General features: G+C 42.9%; 1 protein-coding gene across 1 annotated transcript in view; it reads left to right on the plus strand.

The window, feature by feature from the left end:
• dysf (dysferlin, limb girdle muscular dystrophy 2B (autosomal recessive)) overlaps window positions 1-23,982 on the plus strand; it is a gene marked incomplete at its 5' end in the record, with an annotated part of 194,227 nt that overhangs the window by 45,918 nt on the left and 124,327 nt on the right. The window contains 20 exons of the mRNA XM_080741975.1: window positions 1,224-1,352; window positions 1,653-1,715; window positions 4,312-4,362; window positions 4,513-4,543; window positions 5,259-5,374; window positions 6,459-6,585; window positions 6,798-6,901; window positions 7,049-7,117; window positions 8,091-8,134; window positions 8,503-8,585; window positions 10,082-10,114; window positions 10,596-10,711; window positions 11,399-11,512; window positions 12,416-12,593; window positions 15,694-15,818; window positions 18,022-18,128; window positions 20,582-20,777; window positions 21,655-21,801; window positions 22,043-22,174; window positions 23,611-23,777. Coding sequence (XP_080598101.1) covers window positions 1,224-1,352; window positions 1,653-1,715; window positions 4,312-4,362; window positions 4,513-4,543; window positions 5,259-5,374; window positions 6,459-6,585; window positions 6,798-6,901; window positions 7,049-7,117; window positions 8,091-8,134; window positions 8,503-8,585; window positions 10,082-10,114; window positions 10,596-10,711; window positions 11,399-11,512; window positions 12,416-12,593; window positions 15,694-15,818; window positions 18,022-18,128; window positions 20,582-20,777; window positions 21,655-21,801; window positions 22,043-22,174; window positions 23,611-23,777 — 2,132 coding nt within the window. The remainder of the gene's footprint in view (window positions 1-1,223; window positions 1,353-1,652; window positions 1,716-4,311; window positions 4,363-4,512; window positions 4,544-5,258; window positions 5,375-6,458; window positions 6,586-6,797; window positions 6,902-7,048; window positions 7,118-8,090; window positions 8,135-8,502; window positions 8,586-10,081; window positions 10,115-10,595; window positions 10,712-11,398; window positions 11,513-12,415; window positions 12,594-15,693; window positions 15,819-18,021; window positions 18,129-20,581; window positions 20,778-21,654; window positions 21,802-22,042; window positions 22,175-23,610; window positions 23,778-23,982) is intronic.

Raw genomic sequence — 23,982 nt, forward strand, 5'->3', positions numbered from 1 at the left:
TTCATAAGAATGATTGATTCATTTGGCCAGCAATGAATCAAAATCGAGGCTATATATGGTGATACGTATGGTGATATAATTGTATCAGAATGCGTAGCATTTTGGGCTTGTCAGATCAGCTATTTGTGCTACTTTTGTCTGACATAAAATGATGAAGTAGGTCATTAATTTACGAAACGAAAAAAGTTAAAATACAGAGTGAGTGTGAAAATATAGTGGCCCTCTCCATCATCGATGTTGCCCACCCCTGGTCTGGTCCATCATTCAAGTGGTTCTCCAGAACCACTTCCCACTTCACAGCTGCCCTGCGTGCCTCTGTGTCTCTGTGTTCAGGCAGGTGTGAGCACAGACATAAAAAGGTAGACGCCTCTTCCGGCTCTCTGGTACCCGTCTCGCCTTGGTGGGCATTTTTGATTGACAGGCTTGGAATTCTTCTGTGTCGTAACAGACACGGAAGGTCGGTAGGCAAATCAGGGGCAGGTGGGGGCGGGTCTTTTCGTACACAGCTCTTAAAAACAGCTGCGTCGCGCAACAGCTGGGACTGGATTAAACTGGAACTGGAATGCTATGAAAATGCTCTAGCAATGTAGAGAGATGGAGACTTGTTATTGAACAATCAGTATAGCAATGATGAATGAAATTCCAGGCCTGTTACAATATCACCATTATGATAGATATAGGCTATACTGCTCTGTGACTTTGGTATTATACACCTGTGGCTGTCTTGGAGTGTTATGATTTCAGTGCCATTAAAATATGGAACATGACTGGAATATGACTGCCAGTGTCCCATTTCATTTGTAGGCTATTTGCAGTTTTTGTATAAATACATTTGTCAATGATAATTATTTCAGTCTTTAGCTCTCTTCTGACCTGAATAACTAACGTTGAGGATGTTGCATAAAGGCTTTTCTGCAATGTGCCCGGCATCAGCTTGTCTAATCTGTCAGTGAATGGAGACCATTTGACCATGTAAACGTGCCAATAAAGCTGGTTTGAACTGAATGGAAAAGTCCCGGAAAAGACGCGTTGTGATTGGCCAGTCATTTTTGTTTTTGAGTGGCAGCCTGCCTTCGACACTTCCTCTTTTGTGCCTATCAAGTTGGACAGGTCGCTCCAATCAACTGCAGCGGGTGGACGAGGTATCTAGCTTTTTATATCTGTGGGTGTGAGGTCTTGTAGACTTCACAGCTGCATGCGTGCCTCTGTGTCTCTGTGTTCAGGTACGCGTGCGGGTCATCGAGGGGCGGCAGCTGCCGGGCGTCAACATCAAGCCGGTCGTCAAGGTGACGGTTGCCGGGCAGACCAAGAGGACTCGCATCCGGAAGGGAAACAACCCTATGTTTGACGAGGTACAGTAGTAAAGGATTATGGTTATTATCATCAAAGTGTCAGATGAATGATGACACTATAGAGCATGTTCCCTATTCACCTTGTTCAATGAAGCCATAATCAAATGCCTTAATCAAATCTAGTCTCTGTCTCTCACACACACACACACATCACACATCACACACACACACACACACACGCATGCACGCACGCACGCACGCACGCACGCACGCACGCACGCACACACGCACACATGCACACACACACGCCTACATTTCTCAATGTTGTTTATACATTTTCTTTCTCTCTGTGTATCACAGACATTCTTCATGAACTTCTTTGAGACTCCGTCGGACCTGTTTGATGAACCCATCTTCATCACTGTGAGTTTGACTCTTTCTCTGTGTGTGATCTGCTTTAGTCCAAAACATGTTTATTAAGGGCTGCCATCTCCATGGCAACAATGAGCCGACAAGCCGTTACTTATTGGGGTCAATGAGAGTTCACAGTACAGAGGAAGACTGCACTTTTACTTTCACTTTTGAGGCAGCCAGGCAGCACTTTTTGTCTGGAGAGCAGTTTAGCAACAGCAGAAGACTAGATTTCCAAAGTGAATCAAAATGACATATGTTCAAAGTTCGTCAAAGAAAGAAAGGTGGACACTGAAATTCTGCATTCAAAGAGGAATGGACTGAACGCTATGCATTCGTCCTCCCTTCAACGAGCGCCAGATTGACCAGGATAAATTATGCCAAGAGACGTTAGCTCTGGTGGAGAGAGGTGGAGAACACTCTGACAGGTGAAAATCGAGCAAATCCCACTCTCATATTCCACTGCAACCAATATAACTGAACTGTGTGGCTGTAGGTTTGATTAAACAACAAAATGCACAGACTAGTGAACTTTAGCTGTTGGTGAGTCCACTGTGGTCTTTGAATTGTGTGTGCAGGTGCATAAGAATAACACTTGTTTCTGTTTGGCTTCTTTAGACCAGGGGTTCCCAAACTGTTTTGTCTCAGGGCACCCCATAAATATTTGTTTTAAGTCCGAGGCACCCCTAGTCCCTACATTATAATTTTCACTCCCAGCACCTTATATTTATAGCATATCGTCGATGTCGGGTGGAAACCTTGTATATCCAAAACCGTTCGTTTTATCATCTATAAAATGTACTAAACTAGAGAAAACAGCAGATCTAAGCACACAACGCCTCGCATTGCGAGGCGTTGTGTGCTTGTAGATCGTCTGTTTTCACTAGTTTTGTGCGACAGTCTTGTATGATGAAGCAGCAAGCAGGGCTTTGCTTTACCAAAAGACGTACACATTTGAAACTTGGAGATACAAGGTTTCTGCCCGACAGTGACGATATTTTAGTGATTATGTTGCGAGGGAAACATTGAGATTAATAGCCATTTGGGTTAGAACTGATTGAAAATAACTTTGTACTTCAAGTTAAAACATTTTTCAAGCGTCCAAATAAATTCCAAATATTATCAAATTATCTCGCGGCACCCCTGGACTGCCGTCACGACACCCCAGGGTGCCCCGTCACCCACTTTGAAAACCCCTGCTTTAGACCATTGCAGCAGCATATACATAATTAAAATCAGAACCAATATTGCGATTAAAAAAGACTGTATATTGACGCTGGATTCTGGTCAAAAAAGGCTAATTTCGATTATATACGATGACATCTCTAAATTCAATTATACTCGTCTTGACTCCTTAAGGGCCGCTTGGGACCAGGACCTCGGGATTACTATGTCTGATGAGCAATGGGATGAGATTTTAGACTCAGTACATACTTCTTCTATTTGTGCACGACATAGACTTCTGCAATGCAAGATCCTACACAGAGTCCACTACACAAATGCAAAACTAGCCAGGATATATCCTGAGAGGTCGGATGCATGTAATAGATGCAAACAGTCGCCTGCAGATTACATGCATATGTTTTGGTCCTGCCCCAAACTGTCAGGGTTTTGGACAGCAATATTTAATACCTTGGGAAGGGCATTAAACATGCAAATTGTTCCTGACCCCATTATTGCCCTTTTCGGAATCTCTAACTTACCTTCCTATCTACGACGAGTAATAGCCTTTACAACCCTGTTAGCAAGGAGATTGATACTCCTCAATTGGATACATCCATCTCCCCCATCACACAACAGATGGATTCACGAAATTCTATACTGTATCAAACTTGAAAGACTTAGATTCTCCCTCAGAGGTTCCTTGGAATCCTTCCACAATACGTGGCAGCCCATGCTGGATTACATCGGCACGCTCACGATCACAAACAAACTTAACAATTAGCCTGAGCAGAGACTCCCCCCCCCCCCCCTCCCCCTCCCATCCTCGTGTTTCCCTCTGTCTTTTGTCCTGTCTTGGTTGAAAGTGTGAATGGGATTTTGCGACTGTATGTTTTTGTTTCATGTTTTGTGTGTTCTCTTTATTTTATTGAATCTTTATGCACTGACTTTTGATGTTGAATATGTAAAATAAGTGCAGTTTACATCTGTGATATTACCTATTATGCCTTCTACTATCCCTGCCGAAAAAATGAATAAAGAGATTTGTAAAAAAAAAAAAAAAAAAAAAAGACTGTATAGGCTAATAATACAGGAATGAAATTACACCACAGATTTCTGGATGATGAGTTTTACATAGACTAGCAGATTTCTTCCATAGCATTTGAGGGCAGACTTCACGGTGGGACGTTTTAGGTCCGATTTTCATTTACCCTCTTCACCTTTAGAACGAGATGATGTACAGTAGGTTACCATGGTGACGTCATCTTTTAATGCTCTGTGCTCTCCAGGGGTGCACTCACACATTTGCGCCACATCCGCTTCCATTTCCTTCCTCCATAGAATGGAAGTGAATGCCGCACACCTTCCTCAAATGTGTGAGTGCACCCTAATGCTTCCTTCCACCTTATGTATGTCTATGTCACCATCCCTTCCCCGTATATGGCAGGTGTGTGACTCTCGCTCTCTGAGGACTGATGCTGTGATTGGCGAATTCAAGGTAAGCCAAGGATCCCAGATTGCCAGAATGTTGTATAACTACTGTATCAGTGCTTTCAGGTGAGACTCATATGAGAATCATAATACTGTATAGCCTACATATAACCTAAATGTATAATCTAATAACCATCATGGATGTTTCTGATTACAGCTGGATGTGGGAACGGTCTATAATGAACACAGTGAGTATCAACCATGATGCACCATAACCTTTAATCTGTAGAAGTATACACCAATGAAAAGCTAGCTTAAACTGATGTTGAAGTCTGGTAGAACCAAACCAAACTTGATTTGGGGTCCAGCCAGGGACACCCAGGGATCTAAATATTGGACGAAATCATGTTGAGTCTAACTAATATAACTGTTCTTAGATTGGGGTCCCAGAGATTAGTGTAGCAGGGAAAAAATGTGGACCAAGTACAGAGTCGACACTTAAGTTAGTGGTTCTCAACCTGTGGGTCCCCAAATTATTTTGGGGGGTCCCCATGATAGTTAAGTTAATGTGCAACACTGTTTTCTCACTCGACAGTAAACAAACCAAAATAACGTTTAAGTGTATAGCACATTTCTAAAGTGACAATTGAAGGACTTTTTAATACTTCTGAAATTACAAATTAAACATTGGCCAAATTGTCAAATATTAGAGGCATAAATAGCCGATCTACATGCTCGCAACGCCTTGCAATGCGAGGCATTGTCAGACTGGGGGGTCCCCAGTTAAATTATGATTATTTGGGAGGTCGTGGCCTGAAAAGGTTGAGAACCACTGATCTAAGTATTAGTTTACTGAGTATAAGAGCTGAGGTGTGTCGTGTGAGGTGTGAGTGTCAACCTGGTCCTCTCTGTGGCAACATGGTGTCGCCATGGTGACAACGATGCTCTTCTCTGCTTCCATAGGACACTGCTTCTTAAGGAAGTGGCTGCTGCTAAGTGACCCCGATGACCTTTCAGCGGGGGTCAAAGGTTATCTCAAGGTCAGCCTGTTCGTGTTGGCCGCCGGAGACGATCCCCCGGTGAGTGTAATCAGATATGAAGATCATTCTGTTGATAGATCCCCCGGTGAGTGTTATTACTGATCAGATATGAGGATCAATGTGTTGAAAAGTATATAGCCAGGATTTGGACCTGCCATTCAAGGTTCAACTTTATTGTCAGTCAACAATATTCTCAGTGGTCATTTAACTCCTCGAGAGAGTACCAATGAATGTGTTGGCTGACCAAAAAACAAACTACTGTAGACATGTTTGAGACTGAAACGTATATAAAAGCCAACTCTTTTGCCTAAAGCAGTGTTGTTTTTGACAGCAAATTTTGATTTAGTTTTAGTCCTAGTCTTTTGAATAAAATGTAATTTAGTTTTACTCATAATTTAGTCACCTGAGAAGTTTTAGTATTTTAGTATCTAGTTTTAGATTTTAGGCGACTAAATCTACAGTTGATTTAGTCGACTAAAATGTATTTTGGCAGGCCTTGATGACATCGTAATGACTGATTTTACACTTGGTTGCGTGCTGAAAATAGCCGATCTACAAGCTCACAACGCGTCGCGTTGTGAGCTTGAGCAGGTGTTGTGTGCTATTTTCAGCACGCAACACCTGAGAGCAACCAAACATAAAATGACTCTCTTCAGCACTAGTCCCTCCCTAACGTTTTAGTCTATTTTTATTTTGTTGACGAAATTGTCAATATATTTAGTCTTAGTTTTAGTCATCACAGCTTAGTTTTTATTTCGTTTTTATTTAGTTTTCGTCAGTGAAAAAACGCAGTCGACAAACATTTTTCGTCATAGTTTTGGTCGACGAAATCAACACTGGCCTAAAGAAACACTTGGAGGCAGCTGTTATGTTACAACATTGCAAACTGCATTATTGCTGCTACCCTGACACCTACAGTACTGCACGTCGAGGGAAACAATGATCCTCATGCCACTGGTTGAATGTGTTCTATTACACATTGAGATGTTTGACTTGTGTGTTGTGTGTGTGTGTGTGTGTGTGTGTGTGTGTGTGTGTGTGTGTGTGTGTGTGTGTGTGTGTGTGTGTGTGTGTGTGTGTGTGTGTGTGTGTGTGTGTGTGTGTTTGCGTGCACGTGTGTCAGGCTGATAAGCGTGAGTGTGTGGAGGACAAAGAGGACATCGAGGGAAACGTCCTGAGACCTGCTGGTCTGTCTCTCAGAGGGGCCGTCTTCAACATCAAGGTGTTCAGAGCAGAGGACCTGCCACAGAGTGAGTCTTGCGTGTGCGTGTGCCTTGCGTCCTTGCGTGCACGTGTCCAGTCCGCGACTCCGCGTGCATTATGGTGTCTACATTGTTTTTGAACGAAACTATAATTCATACCCCCTCTTCTCCTAACCCTAACCCTCTCTCTCTCTCTCACTCTCTCTCTCTCTCTCTCTCTCTCTCTCTCTCTCTCTCTCTCTCTCTCTCTCTCTCTCCAGTGGACGATGCATTCATGGATGGAATGAGGCAGATCCTGGGCTTCGACTCCAACAGGAAGAACCTGGTGGACCCCATGGTAGAGGTGCACTTTGCTGGCAAGACGGTACGCCGGATGGACGGCAATATAACTGATTGGTAGTAGAACAGAATGAAATAAATAAGGAATCAATGAATGGAATGGGATGTTTATTGTCGTCAGTTTACTGTGAGAGTGACCTGACTGTGTGACACTTCATCTTGTCTCCCGTAGGTTTGCAGTAGGATCTTAGAGAAGAACGCCAATCCTCAGTGGAACCAGAGTCTGATGATGCCCATCAGGGTAAGACATACTGTACTGTACAGTCACTCACACTAAAGGTTCATTCCCACCGGACGCGATAAAGATAATGATATGTCGGCGTATCCAGGCCTGGAATTTCATCATTTTAGGTTAAAGGCCTCTTGGACTTTGATGCTGTCCATTTTTTGAGGGCACAAAGGCCGAATGCCAGGGCAGGAAGGCCATCAAATAAAACAAGATTTTAGTCCATTGAAAGAATTTCTTGAATTTAAGGGTTAGGGATGATAACCTAATCTGCAGTGAAATCTGATCCATGCTCAGCCCTGAATCAATCAAAGTCACTGTATTGGTTTAAAGATGGGGTCTGGCGGAGTTAAGATTTCAGAATCTCAACAGAAGACAGTACATGACAAGAAAGAGACACTGGTGTCTTGTGTCTACATATTGAACAGAAAGAGACAGAGGATAAAGTGGTACAGTCCGCTGAGGCATTAAGGCCACTGTGGCCTCAGGTCATGCCATTGGTTTGAGGGGCACAAGGCCAAACTGAAGGGCAACGGCGGCCTCCATGAAATTCCTGCCCTGGGCGTATCACATCAATTATGACGGCTTTATCGTTGTGGTGTGGACGCTGCCATCCACTTCAATTGAAAACGATATTGGTTATCGTTATCGCACCCAGTGGGAAAGGGCCTTAATAGTCTTGCACACTGCTGCGTTTTTCCGTAAATAATAAAATCGACCTCACATTATGTCAATCACGTTTGCACACTGCCGCCAGTTCTGTATTTATTTTCGGACCAGGGTAAATTTTTTTTCTTCGATTCTCTTAACTGTCACCACTGGGTCCCTTGCTCTCTCCTCTCTCTCTCCTTGGCCTTGCGGATTTCGGATTTCCAAAACGCAACGGAAAAACAGCAGTGTGCAACCACTGTTGCGCTTTACTGTACACTCTCTCCATCTCTCACTCACTCACTCACTCACTCATGTTTTTTTTTCCTTTTGTCCTCAGTTTCCCTCCATGTGTGAGAAGATGAGGCTCAGGATTTTAGACTGGTGAGACCTGTCTCTCTGTCTGTCTGTCTCTCTGTCTCTCTGTCTGTCTCATTCATCTGTCTGTCACATTCGGAGAGGAAATAAAATGCCTTTCTTCTATCATATACTGTACTGTAGTGTACCCTCATACTCTCATATATCGTAATAATATTATATAGTCTCAAATATTTTGATATACCGTACTACAGTATACTTCACACTGTCCTGATATATCTGCATACGTCTTCAATTGTCTTCATCATTATAGGTTCCATTCACTTCAGAAATAAACCCTTAGTTTATCCATCGTAAATAAATAGGTACCCAAACAATGATTTACCCAGCATGCCTTGCACCCCCTCGTTCCTCTCTCACTTCCTTGGTTCCAGGGACCGAGCGAGTCACAATGATGTCATCGGCACCGCCAACCTCTGCATGTCCAGGATCTCAGCGTCCGGAGGGGAGATAGACGGTGAGTGGCTGCTGAGATGGTACCGGTAGGGACTGGTTTATACTGGTCTGAAGTGAACTCAGATCCTTGGCACATCTGGACTGGCCAGCTCTGATCTGTTCTGGACTATACTGCCCTACAAATCTGTTCTTGAGGTAAATGTTTATCCCCCAATATCACGAAGGCTATAATGACCTTTTGGGATACAAAAAAGAAGTCAGTGTGTCTAAAAACATACAGTAGTTACTTCACTTTGGCTGTACTGTAGGGCAGTATACTGTTTATGGTTATGATATCGTCACTGTCAGTCAGAAACCTTGTGTATCCAATTTTTTTTTCTCTCTCGCTAAGTGAAGCCCTGCTTCATCATACAAGACTGTCGCACAAAGCTAGTGAAAATAGCAAATAAGCACACAACGCCTTGCGCCGCGAGGTGTTGTGTGCTTGTAGATTGGCTATTTTCACTAGTTTAAATCATTATTTAAAATCATAAATACAAAAGAACGGTTTTGGACATACAGCTGATACCTGTGGGTCTAATCTCATGTGCCCTTGATTGGTTTGTTACGCTTTAAAGTACATACAGACAGCACCGAACAGCACCGAGCACAGTACTTGCACGCTCTGCTGGCGCACAAGTAGGCCATATATGGCCATGAGTGGACAAGACGCAAGTTGGCACCTCGACAGAGTGCAGTCTAGTTTGTTCTGCTGTTGCTTGACATTGTAACATTCAAGAGTGATCTTCCCCGAGAGGCAAGGTTGTGAAGTCAAAACGTTTTGGAATTAAGCACCATTTCTACTAGTTTTGGGGACTCAGAGCTGTCTACAGAAGTTGTGTTGTGTGCTAACAGAGTTGAGTGCTTTGTGTGCAGATGATGAGAGCATGCATTTCAGTAACTCACATATAAACTAACATACGGTAGTGTCATCTGCTGTGCTGCTGGATGAGTGCAGTGGGAAATCCATGCATACTTGTTAACTGTTGTTGTGGTTTGCCTTACAGAGGTGTTGTTTCTATTAAATTTAACAGCATGGGCTGTAACACTCCCTGGATCTCATCCTTAACCTTTGATTGACTCTTTTAGAAGTGTTGACCATAGTAGTTTGATGAGCATCTCAACTGCTGGATTCGCGCATGAGCTTCTCAGTCTCTCATGTTTTTGTTGCTCAGTCGCCAAGCATGTACCGCATGTATGTATCCATGGAATAGTCATGGTGTTGGTGTTTGTACATTGCAGGCTAGTTTCATACTTCACCACACAAGCCTTCTCCACACTTTATGTTCCAAGAAGTGTTGTGTGATAAAAATGAAATACAATGCATGATATTTGACAAACGATAATCGTCTAAAGTGTTTGTGTGATTAGATTACCTATAAATGAAGCATCATGCATCGCCGGTGTGTGTGCCCCTGTTTGGGTTGAGTTGCGTTCAGAGAGAGCGCCAGCCTCTCTCTCCCGCTCTCTGATTCATTTATTTCTCACCATCCTTCCTCTTCCTCTCTGTGCATTCAGATGACTTGGCCTCTCGGACACCGAAGTCGTTCAGTACGTTCTCCTCTCCCCATTCCATTGTGTGTTAAAGAGCTTTGCAGCGATGTAGCCAGTTGTGTTAGAATCCTTTCATTGCTATACTTTTGTCTTTGTGTTTTTATCTTTCAACTTAGATTCAGTTCAATTTCAGAATTGTCTGAAATTAACGTGTTTTCCAGCATGGGTCTGCAGGAGTCTATCCGTCTGGAAGAGGGTCTGTGTCTGAGTGTGTGTCTGTGTGTCGGGCGCTAATCTTGCAAACCGCTGGCCGAATCAGTGCCAAATCTTTTGTGCATACTACCAATAGGCCACATAAGTACTTCCTTATTTTTATTTTTTATTTTGCCAAGCGAACGAAATGTAAAACTTTGTCTTTATCAACACTATCTGCTTCACCCCTCATGCATTTTCACATTTCTTTCCAAAAAACACAGCTTTTCTAAAAATGACGGTCGGCCATTTTGTGTCTGTCTTTCCTCCGTGTTGTGTGGTGCAGTGGACGACAGTCTGGGTTTCCTTCCGACATTTGGCCCCTGCTTCGTCAACCTGTATGGCAGCATGAGGGAGTTCACAGCCTTCACGGACCCCCATGAGGCCCTCAACCTGGGGAAGGTAACTACACCCAGGCCCCCTGACTTCTGGAGAATACATACTGTAGTGCAGTGGTTTTCAATCGTTTTGTGCCTATAAGCACACCAGTGGGCAAGTCAAATGTTACCTTTAATCCATTATTTACTAAATTTATTTTCCAAAAAATAGCTATAACAGCAGGTCTATGTGCTCACAGTGCATAGCATGGCAGCACATTGTGAGCTTGTAGATCTGCAATTTTTGTTACGAATAGAGTTGTGCCATGAGATTTTGACTTGCCCACTGGTGTGCCTATAGGGCACAAAACGGTTGAAAAGCACAGCAACGGGAGGTCGAACCAATGGGCAGTCCCCGGATTGAATAGTTCATCTAAAAGGACATGTGGCATGCCTAAAAGAGGGACACCAGTTTAAAGTGTCTAAAATATATATTTATAAATTGGTACATTAATTTGTAACTTGTGTGCACAAAAGTACTGAGATATTACTATGGTAATACAGTTGTATACACAAGTAAAATTATTCCTAACCTTTTTTGCAATAATAATGTGTAGTTCCAAATTCCTTTATGCACACTTGCACTTTCTCTCGCAGCACACCAGTGTGCATCTGTGCCGTTTGTGAACCACTGACTTGGAAGTTATTTACAATAACTATCGTATTCATTGATCCTCCTGACTAAAGGGTGTGAACTGGTTGTCTCTGGCAGGGTGAGGGCGTGGCGTACCGTGGTCGTGTGTTGTTGGAACTCAACACCAAGCTGGTGGACAAGCTGGAGCAGAAGACTGAGGACATACCCTCTGACGACCAGCTGGTGGTGGAGGTGAGATAGAGGGATGAGCAGCATATCAGAGCATTCCAAATAAAGTGATAAAATTATTGAAAGATTCTCAAACCTTTTTGAAAAGTCTACAGCTGTAGACCAGCTATTTTTTTGAATAGCCCATGTATAGAGAAGCTTCTATTAATAATCCAAATCTGATAAACGCTGTGACTTAGAGTAAAACCAAAGCTGTCAAACGGTGGAGTAGAAATACAACATTTACCGCTGAGACGTTTAAAGTACTATCAAAGAAGGGAAACACTCAAGAAAAAGACAAATCTTTACTTAAGTACAGCGCTTGCGTGAATGTATTTAGTTACTTTGCAACACTGCATTTGACCTAAATTAGGGGTCATCACCATGTTGGCTTGCCTTGTTGTGGACATTTTTGTAAAAAAAAAAAAAAAACATTTTTTCCAAAGACATACACATTGAGCGGACAATAATATCACCAGAACAGAGGCACTCTCAGAGTTACCGTGTGTTAACTCTGAGAGTGTACAAATGGAACCAAATGGACCCGCATTTGGTTCCATTTGTACACTCTCAGAGTTAATGGGGTTCTCGCAAATAAAATGTTTGAGAATGACTAGTACTCGTTGGACTCTACTAATCCATAGCGGGGTAGATATTCTGAAGACATGACATTAGGTAATTGGGTCTCATGATCAAAATAAGAACATTACAATGACGTGTAGAGAAGAGAACCAAAAACTCACCACGGACACATTTGTCTGCGTACGGATCATATCAATGACCCCTGACCGAGATCATTTCTCTCTTTGTCGTTCTTTATCACATCATTCCCTCCAACTTTCCCATGGGTTCCTCTCTCTCTCTCTCTCTCTCTCTCTCTCTCTCTCTCTCTCTCTCTCTCTGTGTCTCTATGTCTCTCTCTCTCAGAAGTTCCTCAGGAAGAGGAAGTTCTCTCTGTTCGCAGCATTCTACTCGGCCACGCTGCTGCAGGACGTGGACGACGCCGTCCAGTTTGAGGTCAGCATCGGTAACTACGGCAACAAGTTCGACAACACCTGCCTTCCCCTGGCCTCCACCACCCAGTTCAGCAGGGCCGTGTTCGATGGTAGGTCACACACTGACACCTAGTGGCTAGAGCAGGACACTGCAGGCAGAATGAAAGTTAAACATAGTCTTCTAGTTGTATTGTTTTCTGCCCCAATTAGCCCTTCGCTATGCCCCTCCTAAACCCGTGCTTGCCCAATGCCACGTTTAGCGACAGGTTACTAAGGCGGGTGCCTTGGCAAGCTGCCATGGCGGCGTGCAGCAATAGCACCCCGCTGCAGACTAAGTAACCTGCCTCAAACGCACGTCTAGGAAGAAAACAATAGCCTATACTAAAGTCAGATTAACATACAGTACACAAGTGTTACCAGTTATATTTTCTCATGAAGTGCTCCTAAATTATTCCAGTGGGTTTGTGTAGGTCAGTGCAATCCGTTCTGTTTTTGTTTCAGTGTTTGTGACACGGAAGCGAGTGGGTGGGACGTTCGCGAACGAATCGAGTCTTTTGAACGGCTCTTTGAAATGAACGATATAATTCGGTTCACAGTAGGGAGCCGTTCCTTTCTAATGAACAGTGTTGGGAAAAGTACTAAATATATTTACTTAGGTAAACATATCAATACTGCAATCAAGTTTGGAATGTTATTAATGTACTTAATATTTTGTGTTTTATTAATGAGTAAAAGTAAAATAGTATTGGTATCAAAATGTACTTAAATTAGCCTACCAATATTAGAACGTAGCCTACTCATTATGCAGAATGTCCTGTTTCACAGGTTTTCCAATGAGTAAAATGTAGAAAAATCATTTGCAAATAGCTGATCTACAAGCTCACAATGCATTGCAACGTGACACATTGTGAGCTTGTAGATCACCTATTTTCAAATGCCAGAAATGTATCCAATGGCAAAAATGTATAGGCCTATTTGGGTGGAAGTGATTTACAATCATAATCAAAATCTACAAAGTAACCAGTAACTAAAATGAGGCAGTCTTTTGAACGGCTCTTTGAAAGGAACGGATCTCAGAGATCCGGTTCACTTCAGAGAACCATAAATCCCATCTCTATCTAGCAGCCAGACTCGCGGTACAGCGATGCGCGCCGCCATGGCAGCTTGCCAAGTCAGCTGCGTTAGTAACCTGTTGCTAACTTGGCATTGGACAAGGACGGCTTTAGGAGGGGCATAGCGAAGGGCTAATTGGTTCTTTGATTGATTGATGGAATACTTTATTAGTCAGAAATGTAAACAGCACATGGTACAGTAATACATTTAGGCTAAAAAGGATAAAGAATTCTGATATACAATACAAAAGCACTGAAACCTTTAACAGTAATATTAAATGACCGTATATCATGTTACTTAGAGGTAATGGGCATAAGTATGTAAGTGTAGCATGTTGCTAACCCACTCAGTTGGGCTGTCTTTTCATAAATTGCGCAACACTTTTGTTGGAGGAGGGACTACATTACATGTGTTTGTGTGTGCAAATAAACATCAAACTCCTGTTCACAAGTTCATTACTGCTGACAATAGTGTTAACCACATGAACACTACCCATAGCATTATGGTAACACTCCCCTTCCCTCAGTGACCACCAATGACCATACATGAAGCTAGATAGCATTTTTTATTGTATTTTATTTTATTTTATAGGGTTTTTAGAAGTTTTTTACTAATTAGGTGCGTGGTCTACCTTTGTTATTGTTTTTCTAGATTGATATTTCTATGCATTTGTTATATCTATACTATAATTTTGCGAATGTCTGAGTGAGTGAGTGAGTGAGTGAGTGAGTGAGTGTCTGTCTGTCTGTCTGTCTGTCTGTCTGTCTGTCTGTCTGTCTGTCTGTCTGTCTGAAACAGCGTTTCTCCTCAGTGGCTGGAGCAATTGATCTGAAATCGCATCACCATTAGCATATGAACACACCTAACATAACTGTGAAGCCCGTTTGTCACTTTCACAAATCGTATGCTGTATATTAGCATTTTTATGGTGCACAGCCTGTTCAGCTCAGCCTGTTGTCAGGGTTACGGTCCGTTCCTCCAGGCCATGGGATCCCATAGCCCCACACACACCTCTCTCACAGTTAGGAATGTTGCAGTGAAGAGACACACGCTCTCTCGCTCTCTCTCTCTCTCTCTCTCTCTCTCTCTCTCTCTCTCTCTCTCTCTCTCTCTCTCTGCATTCATGGGTCATGCATGCACCGGGTCATCTTCCAACGGGTATGGAAAAAACTATGTGGAGACAGTAAGTGCATACATCCCCATACTTCTATTCACCTAATTTTGCTGTTAAATTATTTGTATCCATCATAAATATACACTCCTCCATAGGCTGCTCCTTACATTATGATGCTCCCACATATTCTCACGCATGCACCAGTTACAGTAACTTGGAGCACATATCTTTGAACGGGTAAGGTCTAGTTGTTGTTAATTTACTGAAATATTATCTTGCTTTTTATAGTGATGTGTATTACCTGCTTATTGTAAGTCGCTTTGGATTAAAAGCGTCTGCTAAATGCCTAAACTGTAAACACTAGCATCCCTATTCTGATGAGTCATAATAAGGTGGCCAAACATGTGGTAAAAAATAGGTGAACATTTGGCAGAAATAGCGGAAATAGTGGCCCCGGGGGGTAGGTTAGGTACCCTCACAAAAAACATATAATCCTGGTCTCTATAATGCCTCCGCCCTGGCTAGCTGGGGCGCCTGATGGAGGGGAAATGAACTGGATGGAATAATGTGTTCCTTCCACCTGCTACGTCCAGTTGGGGAAACTCCCCCCTGTCAGGTGTAAAGAAACAGCTTGAACTCATGCATAGAAGGAAGCATGAGGTCAGTCCGTTGCTCTCCCCAGGTTGGTAGAGGGAGTGTAGCGCCCAGGATTTCATTAGTAGAAAATTGACATTGGGTGAAAAATGGGTTACAAAATCGTGGGATACAAATCTAAGATAAAAAATAAGAAATAGCGGATCTAAGCTCACCGTGTGTGCGCGCGTGTGTGTGTGTGTGTGTGTGTGTGTGTGTGTGTGTGTGTGTGTGTGTGTGTGTGTGTGTGTGTGTGTGTGTGTGTGTGTGTGTGTGTGTGTGTGTGTGTGTGTGTGTGTGTGTGTGTGTGTGTGCGTGCGTGTGCGTGTGTGTGTGTGTGTGTGTTCCAGGGTGTCACTACTACTTCCTACCGTGGGGTAACATAAAGCCAGTGGTGGTGTTGTCCTCGGAGTGGGAGGACATCAGACCCAGGATAGAAGCTCTCAACATGCTGCTGGCCATCATAGACAGACTGGTAGGATGAGACAGTGTGCATGTAGATATGTGTATATAAGAATTATTTTATACTTTAGCTATTGAAAAATAGCAGATTTACAAGCTCATATGAGCTTGTAGATCTACTATGTGAAAATGTGTGCGCATCTTTGAATATATACTGTAATTTTCAAATCAAACCTTTGTAACTCAAATATTTACTACTGGGGGTCCCTGGAACAACATATTTTGATGGGGGGTCCGCAGCTAAATACCTGTAATGATGGGGGTCCTTGACATGAAAAAGTTTGAGAACCAGTGAGTGATGACAGAAACATGTGTTAAAAAAAGAAAACCTTTAGAAGACATTTTATAGAATCTGGTCTATATTCAAAGACAATAATGTTACCAGAAACACACAAAGAGCTAGCCCTAAATGACCATAACAGGTCATTTAGGGCATAACTATAAAGCTATGTAATGGTTGTTTTCACCACAAATAAAGGCAACAACCTGTATGAATGTTCATCAACTATGAGTAGTTTAGTTAGCTCTGCTGGCGCACAAGTAGGCCATATATGGCCATGAGTGGACAAGACGCAAGTTGGCACCTCGACAGAGTGCAGTCTAGTTTGTTCTGCTGTTGCTTGACATTGTAACATTCAAGAGTGATCTTCCCCGAGAGGCAAGGTTGTGAAGTCAAAACGTTTTGGAATTAAGCACCATTTCTACTAGTTTTGGGGACTCAGAGCTGTCTACAGAAGTTGTGTTGTGTGCTAACAGAGTTGAGTGCTTTGTGTGCAGATGATGAGAGCATGCATTTCAGTAACTCACATATAAACTAACATATGGTAGTGTCATCTGCTGTGCTGCTGGATGAGTGCAGTGGGAAATCCATGCATACTTGTTAACTGTTGTTGTGGTTTGCCTTACAGAGGTGTTGTTTCTATTAAATTTAACAGCATGGGCTGTAACACTCCCTGGATCTCATCCTTAACCTTTGATTGACTCTTTTAGAAGTGTTGACCATAGTAGTTTGATGAGCATCTCAACTGCTCGATTCGCGCATGAGCTTCTCAGTCTCTCATGTTTTTGTTGCTCAGTCACCAAGCATGTACCGCATGTATGTATCCATGGAATAGTCATGGTGTTGGTGTTTGTACATTGCAGGCTAGTTTCATACTTCACCACACAAGCCTTCTCCACACTTTCTGTTCCAAGAAGTGTTGTGTGATAAAAATGAAATACAATGCATGATATTCGACAAACGATAATCGTCTAAAGTGTTTGTGTGATTAGATTACGTATAAATGAAGCATCATGCATCGCCGGTGTGTGCCCCTGTTTGGGTTGAGTTGCGTTCAGAGAGAGCGCCAGCCTCTCTCTCCCGCTCTTAATACCTAAATACCTGTAATGATGGGGGTCCTTGACATGAAAAAGTTTGAGAACCAGTGAGTGATGACAGAAACGTGTTAAAAAAAGAAAACCTTTAGAAGACATTTTATAGAATCTGGTCTATATATTCAAAGACAATAATGTTACCAGAAACACACAAAGAGCTAGCCCTAAATGACCATAACAGGTCATTTAGGGCATAACTATAAAGCTATGTAATGGTTGTTTTCACCACAAATAAAGGCAACAACCTGTATGAATGTTCATCAACTATAATGAGTAGTTTAGTTTGATGCAAAGTATTCACAGACACATTTTCACATCATTTATTCATCATGACACCGGTGTGTAAAGACCTTAAAGCTAACTGAAAGTTGTTTCATTTTAGTATTTTTTTTTTAAAATTGATTTAATTTATTTTTTCAATTTGTCAAAACAACGAACGAGCTTTATGAGGCATTGTGCATGCGATTATAGAGCCTGGTTGTGTCTATTGCCTTCATACATTAAAGTACTTGTACTGTAATATCTATTCTGTATTGACAAATACCCTTTGTATACAGCATATTTAGTGGATGGATATTGTGGAAGTGCATGTGTGCACGCTTGTGCATGCATGCCTGTGTGTTTTATCTGCATGCGTGCTGTTTTGAAGTGCTCATTCAAGTGACATTATAATTGAATATGCTTCTTGTAAATGTGTGTGCACGTGTGTATCCTCACCACGTTACATAGAGCAGTAGTTTGACTTTGACTCTGTCTGACGACATTGTTTCAGACAAAACTACAGTATACTGTATCTTAGTCTCTCTCTTGGTTTCTCTCTCTCTCTCTCTCCATGTGCCCAGCAATCGAACCTGCAACAAGTGCGGCACGAGGATAAGGCGGGCGCTGAACTTGACGAGGTGGAGCTCCGAGTGGTCGACCTATTGGATCAGGTCATCGCCGACTGCAGGTAAAGCCATTGGCTGAACCAGCTGTCAATCTCAATGTTCCTTGTAGTACTTATTTGTAAGCTGAGTGTGGGGATTTAACAGCATATTTAAGGTCACAAGCACTATCATCATAATTGATTCATCTGTCTGTAATTGATCAATCTATTTAATTCGCGTGTTTCCTAAACCCACCAGGCTTGAGTTAAGACCCGCCTCGCGGAAACGCCCCTCTCAATAATCTGGTCCCATCCTCTTATACAGTACACTTTAAGACATAATAAGACATAATAAGACAGAATAAATCCATAATAAGAAATAATGTGTTGGTAATTAGAGATAATATATTTTATTAGACAGAAACAAAGACAGAATAGTAGAAAGAGCAAATATATTCTCTGGCACCGTCACCTGCCGCGGAACTGCAGCGGCAGACACTGCCGCACGACCGCTAGTTCGACCAGCAGTCGCACTGCATCGCCGGCGATAGGACCAGCAGTCCCGCCAGTAGGACCGGCGGCCGCCGCACGGACCGGCAGGTCCCGTAGCGGAAAACTGCCCGTCCGTGCGGTGGTGGCTGAGACAGAATAGCAGAAAGCGAATACATTATCTGGCACCGGCATCGCTGGTAATAGCTGTATATTGTGCAAATGCAGGATTTTCTCAGTACAAGTTTTAAGATTGTATTCATGCCTTTACTGACTTTATCCACCCTCCATGTGTCCGGCAAGGATTTCAGCCACTCCTATAGAAGTTCTTGCGTTTCCGCGAGGCGGGTCTTAACTCAAGCCTGGTGGTTTAGGAAACACACATTTAATTCATTTAGACCATAACTATTGCTGACCGGGGGAGATATGACACATACTGTATGAGCTTCATGCAGTACTACCTGTGCCTGACACCAGGTTGTAATAGTCTCAGTGGAAGACCTCCAAAATGTCATTATATTGTAATATTGTACTCTAGAATACAGATCGTTTAAAATACAAATAATTCATGGATTGCAGTTATGCTTTATACAGCAGTTAAAACGTGACTTTTCGTTTTACAGAGAAATGTATACGTCCACCTGTTTCTGTGAGAATTTACTGTAGAATTATGTGTGGGACACTTCCGGAGAACAGCAGACATACAAGCTCACGTCGTGTCGCAGATGCAACCGTTGTGAGCTTGTAGATCACTCTTGGCTGCGGCGCCGGAACTGCACACACTCCTTCTGCGCAATGCACGATGGGACGTTGGAAAGTTTTGGATACAACATATCGCTTAGTAAAATGGAAGCACCCCATTCCCGATGGAGCCAGTTGATTTGACATAATATGTCATATTATGGCTTGACCACCAAAACTGTGGGAGGAGTAGTGGGCCAAACTTTGGGTTGCTCTTTTTCACCTGTTCACATTCAGGTCAATGGGAAAACATGTATTCACTAATAAATTCTAGGGATGTGCGATATATCGGCGGCCGATTAATTATCGGCAATCATCGGCTGTTTTTTAATTAATCGGTATCGGCGCGATATTCAAAAAGCTCAGATTATTTCAGACGATTATTGATTGATTGCTTCTGTGTCAAAATTCTGCGCTTCTGTGCGCTGAAATTAAAACTTTAACAAAATCTTTTCCAAATTAGCCAACAACTACCAACAATAGAAAGGATTTATAGTGGGATCTATAAGGAACCCGTGTTTAATCAATAAACATGGGTACAAAATTTTCCCTGAGATATTGTTGTCTTTGTGTGCCTTTTTGTTAATGATAAATTGGTCTTAAAATCTGACTTTCCTAGACCTGCAGATACCCTGTTACATGTATTCTTCAGAATTGGCAAAATTATTATTATTACTATTAAATACAATGAGATCATATCGGCAATAATCGGTTATCGGCCATAACACCGATTAATTATATCGGATCAGTATCGGCCAGAATTTTGATATCGCACACCACTAATAAATTCATATAAATTAAACTCATCATATCAATATAAAATACATATACATGATACATCAGTCAACCTCTCACTCTCTCTCTCTCTCTCTCTCTCTCCCAGGGGCGTCAATTGGGTATGGCAGGGGTATGCAGCTGCCAGGGGGGAGAATACAAGTTACTTTAAAATATAAATCCATGAATGTCTCTTTGTCTATCTGTGCTGGTTATGTTGTTAAATTACATTAAAATAACTACAAACACAAAATTCTACAAGGTATAATTATATCTCGACAGAATATGTAGCCTATATTCCCAGGTTCCGCAACTGTTCCAGACTGCCATATCCAGCCCATTAACCATAGAAATGTTGGGGGAAAAAAATAGAATGTACTTCTTAAAATAAATGTATCATGCCTGTTGCTAAGGTATGGCAACATGACTGGTGTAGGCGCGCATGCAAGACACCAGTCATGTTGCCATACCTTACCTTTTTTTTAACTGATGCCACTGCTCTCTCCCCCCCCCCCCCCCACTCCCCCCTCCAGTCAGGAGCTGCCCTCTCTGGAGCAGTGGCAGTGTGCCACCCCTCTGGACCGCTCCCTCAGACACTGGAGGACGTTGCAACTGCAGCAGATCGTGCAGGCAGCCGTGGACCTCAAGCATGGACCCTCCACGGAGCTGGAGCAGGTCCTGGAGCAGGCGGAGGACTGGGCCACCAGGATACGCAACATGGCCGAGGAGGTGGGTTCATAGAGTTATAATAAGTATAGAGAGGGCACCAGATATCCCCGCCCGTCCACTTGTATTCAGTTGCTCACCCAGCGCATGAAGCCAAATTCCACCCCTTCTTCCGGTTGTAAAATGTGACGTAGTTGGGGCCTAAGTGATGCGTTTTGCGTCAATTCAAAGGAGACAAGATTTGGCTTTGGCCCTTCCCCTGGTGTCTGGGGGCTTGGGTGGGCTTCACTAACTACCCAGGACCCCAACATTAGCTGGCAACAGAGCCATTGCCTCTGTTGCCAAAATACTGTACTTTAGAACTTCCTCTTAATTCCATCCCCTGGTGCCCCCTGGTGGCCTGCACCTGGTTGGATACAGGATTTAGGATACATAGCTAACAATGGTACAACCACAGCCTATGCGCACACGCACACACGCACGCACGCACACACGCACACACACACACACACACACACACACACACACACACACACACACACACACACACACACACACACACACACACACTGCAAATGGACTTTATTGGCATGCGCAAACATATTATTGCCAAAGCAAAACAGTGGATATATAATCAAATGGGAATAAAGAAAAAACGGAGCTGTGACCTTGCAACTTAGAGAGAAATGATCCTCCAAAACCATTGTGCAAAACAGAAGTGTGCATTCTGCTGTCAGGAAGAGTTATAGCCTACATGTAGGAAAGGTTAGCTTGGGAATTGGGATAAACCTTTGAAACAAATGACAGCAGCATTTCAACGTTTTGCATTTACAATAGCAGCAATGTAATCTCTCTCTCTCTCTCTCTCTCTCTCTCTCTCTCTCTCTCTCTCTCTCTCTCTCTCTCTCTCCCTCTATCCTCTCCTCTCTCTCCCCCCCAGCCTCAGAACAGTCTTCCAGACATCATCATCTGGATGTTGCAGGGAGATCGTAGGGTAGCGTACCACCGCATCCCAGCACACACTGTGCTCTTCTCCCAGGAGAACTGTGGCAAGCACTGTGGCCAGCTGCAGACCGTCTTCCTTAAGGTACGCAGTACGCACACACACACACACACACACACACACACACACACACACACACACACACACACACACACACACACACCCACACACACACACACACACACACACACACACACACACACACACACACACCCACACACACCCACACACACACACACACACACACACACACACACACGGCCACAGTAGCACACATTAATTCACATACTTGCATATTTCATTCATAGTCTGAATTTCTCCGCAGTTTCCGCAGGGTACCGGCGGAGAAGCCAAACTTCCTGGTCAGCTGAGGGTGAAGGTGTGGTTCGGATTGGCCGCCGACGTCAAGTATTTCAACGAATACGCCGAGGGCAAGCTGTCCGTGTTCGCCGAGACGGTGAGAGGGACGGGAGGACGGAGAGCTCACAGTTAATTTGCAAGATGAACTTTTGTTTAATGAATGTACATTTAGCAGACACTGTGGTCTTGCCCTTTTTAAGTTGCTCTGGATCAGATTAATTACAAACAGTGTTGGGCAATATTACTTAGGAGAGTAATCGTTACATATTACTTATTACTCCTTGGAAAAAGTAATAATATTATATTACTTATTACTTGGAATCAAGAGTAATATATAATATATTAAGTTATATTACTTTTTTTGTTTTTACCCCGCAAAAGAAAAGAGATGTAGGGTACAATGACACAATCTGTTTAGCCAGCTCCTTTTAGAACAGAATCCAATTTATTGGAAAAATAAGTCTCCAATCAGCCAAACAAGCTTTATTTGACAGCTGTGATCAGTGCATTTACCAGACATTTAAAACTGTCAGTAATTTTGACCCTAGGCTCTGTATGGTCTTTAACTCAGAATAAAGGATATAGGCCTAATCAGAAAGCAGCCTACTTTATTAGGAGTATCTGTAAGTTGAAAAACAATCCAGCACCACGGAGATGAAGAGAAACTACTTCTCCCTGTGTGTCGTCGTGTGTAAATGAGAAGAGGAGGGGCTCACTGACCGTCTCTCTCTCTCTCTCTCTCTCTCTCTCTCTCTCTCCTCTCTCTCTCTCTCTCTCTCTCGTGTGTGCGTGCGTGCGTGTGTGCGTGCGTGTGAGTGTGTTGCGACACAATCTACGACTCGCTGCTGCTGCGCAACTCTGTGTCAAGTTGACCTAGGCTCTCAGAGAACATCAAAAGAAGTTAACGACCGTCAATTAAGCAGCTGCATGCGCTGCTCTGAGTGCTCTCCTCTCCGGCCAGCGAGGCACGTGTAACGAGTAACAAGGTGTTTTTTTTGGCGGAGTAAAGCGTTATATATTACCGTTTTTGACAGAGTAATACCTTACACTACTCGTTACTGGATAAAGTAATAATATTACAGTAATATATTATTAGTAATTCGTTACTGCCCAACACTGATTACAAATGAAAAGGATAAATGGTCACATGAATACAGTGCAATCACCCCATTTTTCTGTGTTTCCACCAGTGGTGGATTTTTTTATTTTATTTTTTTTAAGTTAAAGTATCAATACTGCAAGTAAAAGTCCGGAATTCATAATGTACTTGAGTAAAAGAATGGAAGTTTTGGCATCAAAATGTAAAAGTAAAAGTAAAAGTACTGCGATGCATTGTGAGCTTGTAGATTGGTTATTTTCAAATAGCCTAGGTATAAAATAGGGCTAAAGTGGTTAATGTGTGTTTTACAATATAATTTATATCTGCAAAATAACTAGTAACTCAAGTTTTGCAATTAATGTAGTGGAGTAACTAACCTATTCTTTCTACCTCTCCCTTTTCCTCACCTGTTGTATCTCTCCCTCCCTCCCCAGTATGAGAACCAGACCCGCCTGGCCCTGGTGGGTAATTGGGGTACTACTGGTCTGACCTACCCCAAATTCAGTGACGTGACGGGGAGAGTGTCTCTGCCCAAAGAGAGCTTCAAGCCCTCGTCTGGATGGAGCTGGGCTGGAGACTGGTTCATCAGCCCCGAGAAGACGTGAGCATGGGGGGGAGAAGGGAACTGCAGTGGTATCAGATCTTATAAAAACTGTCTCAAGGGAGGCCAGTAGGCAGACGGGTGGGCATACTTTGTTCACTCTTTCTGTTGACAAAAATTGTGAATTCTCAGAGGCGAAATTAAGTGTCAAGTGCATGTGTGAGTGCATATTGTCCATGCGTTTGGGAATCTGGGACACAAACGT

Source organism: Nannobrachium achirus, assembly GCF_963921795.1.
Source record: "Nannobrachium achirus genome assembly, chromosome: 14".
NCBI lineage: Eukaryota > Metazoa > Chordata > Actinopteri > Myctophiformes > Myctophidae > Nannobrachium > Nannobrachium achirus.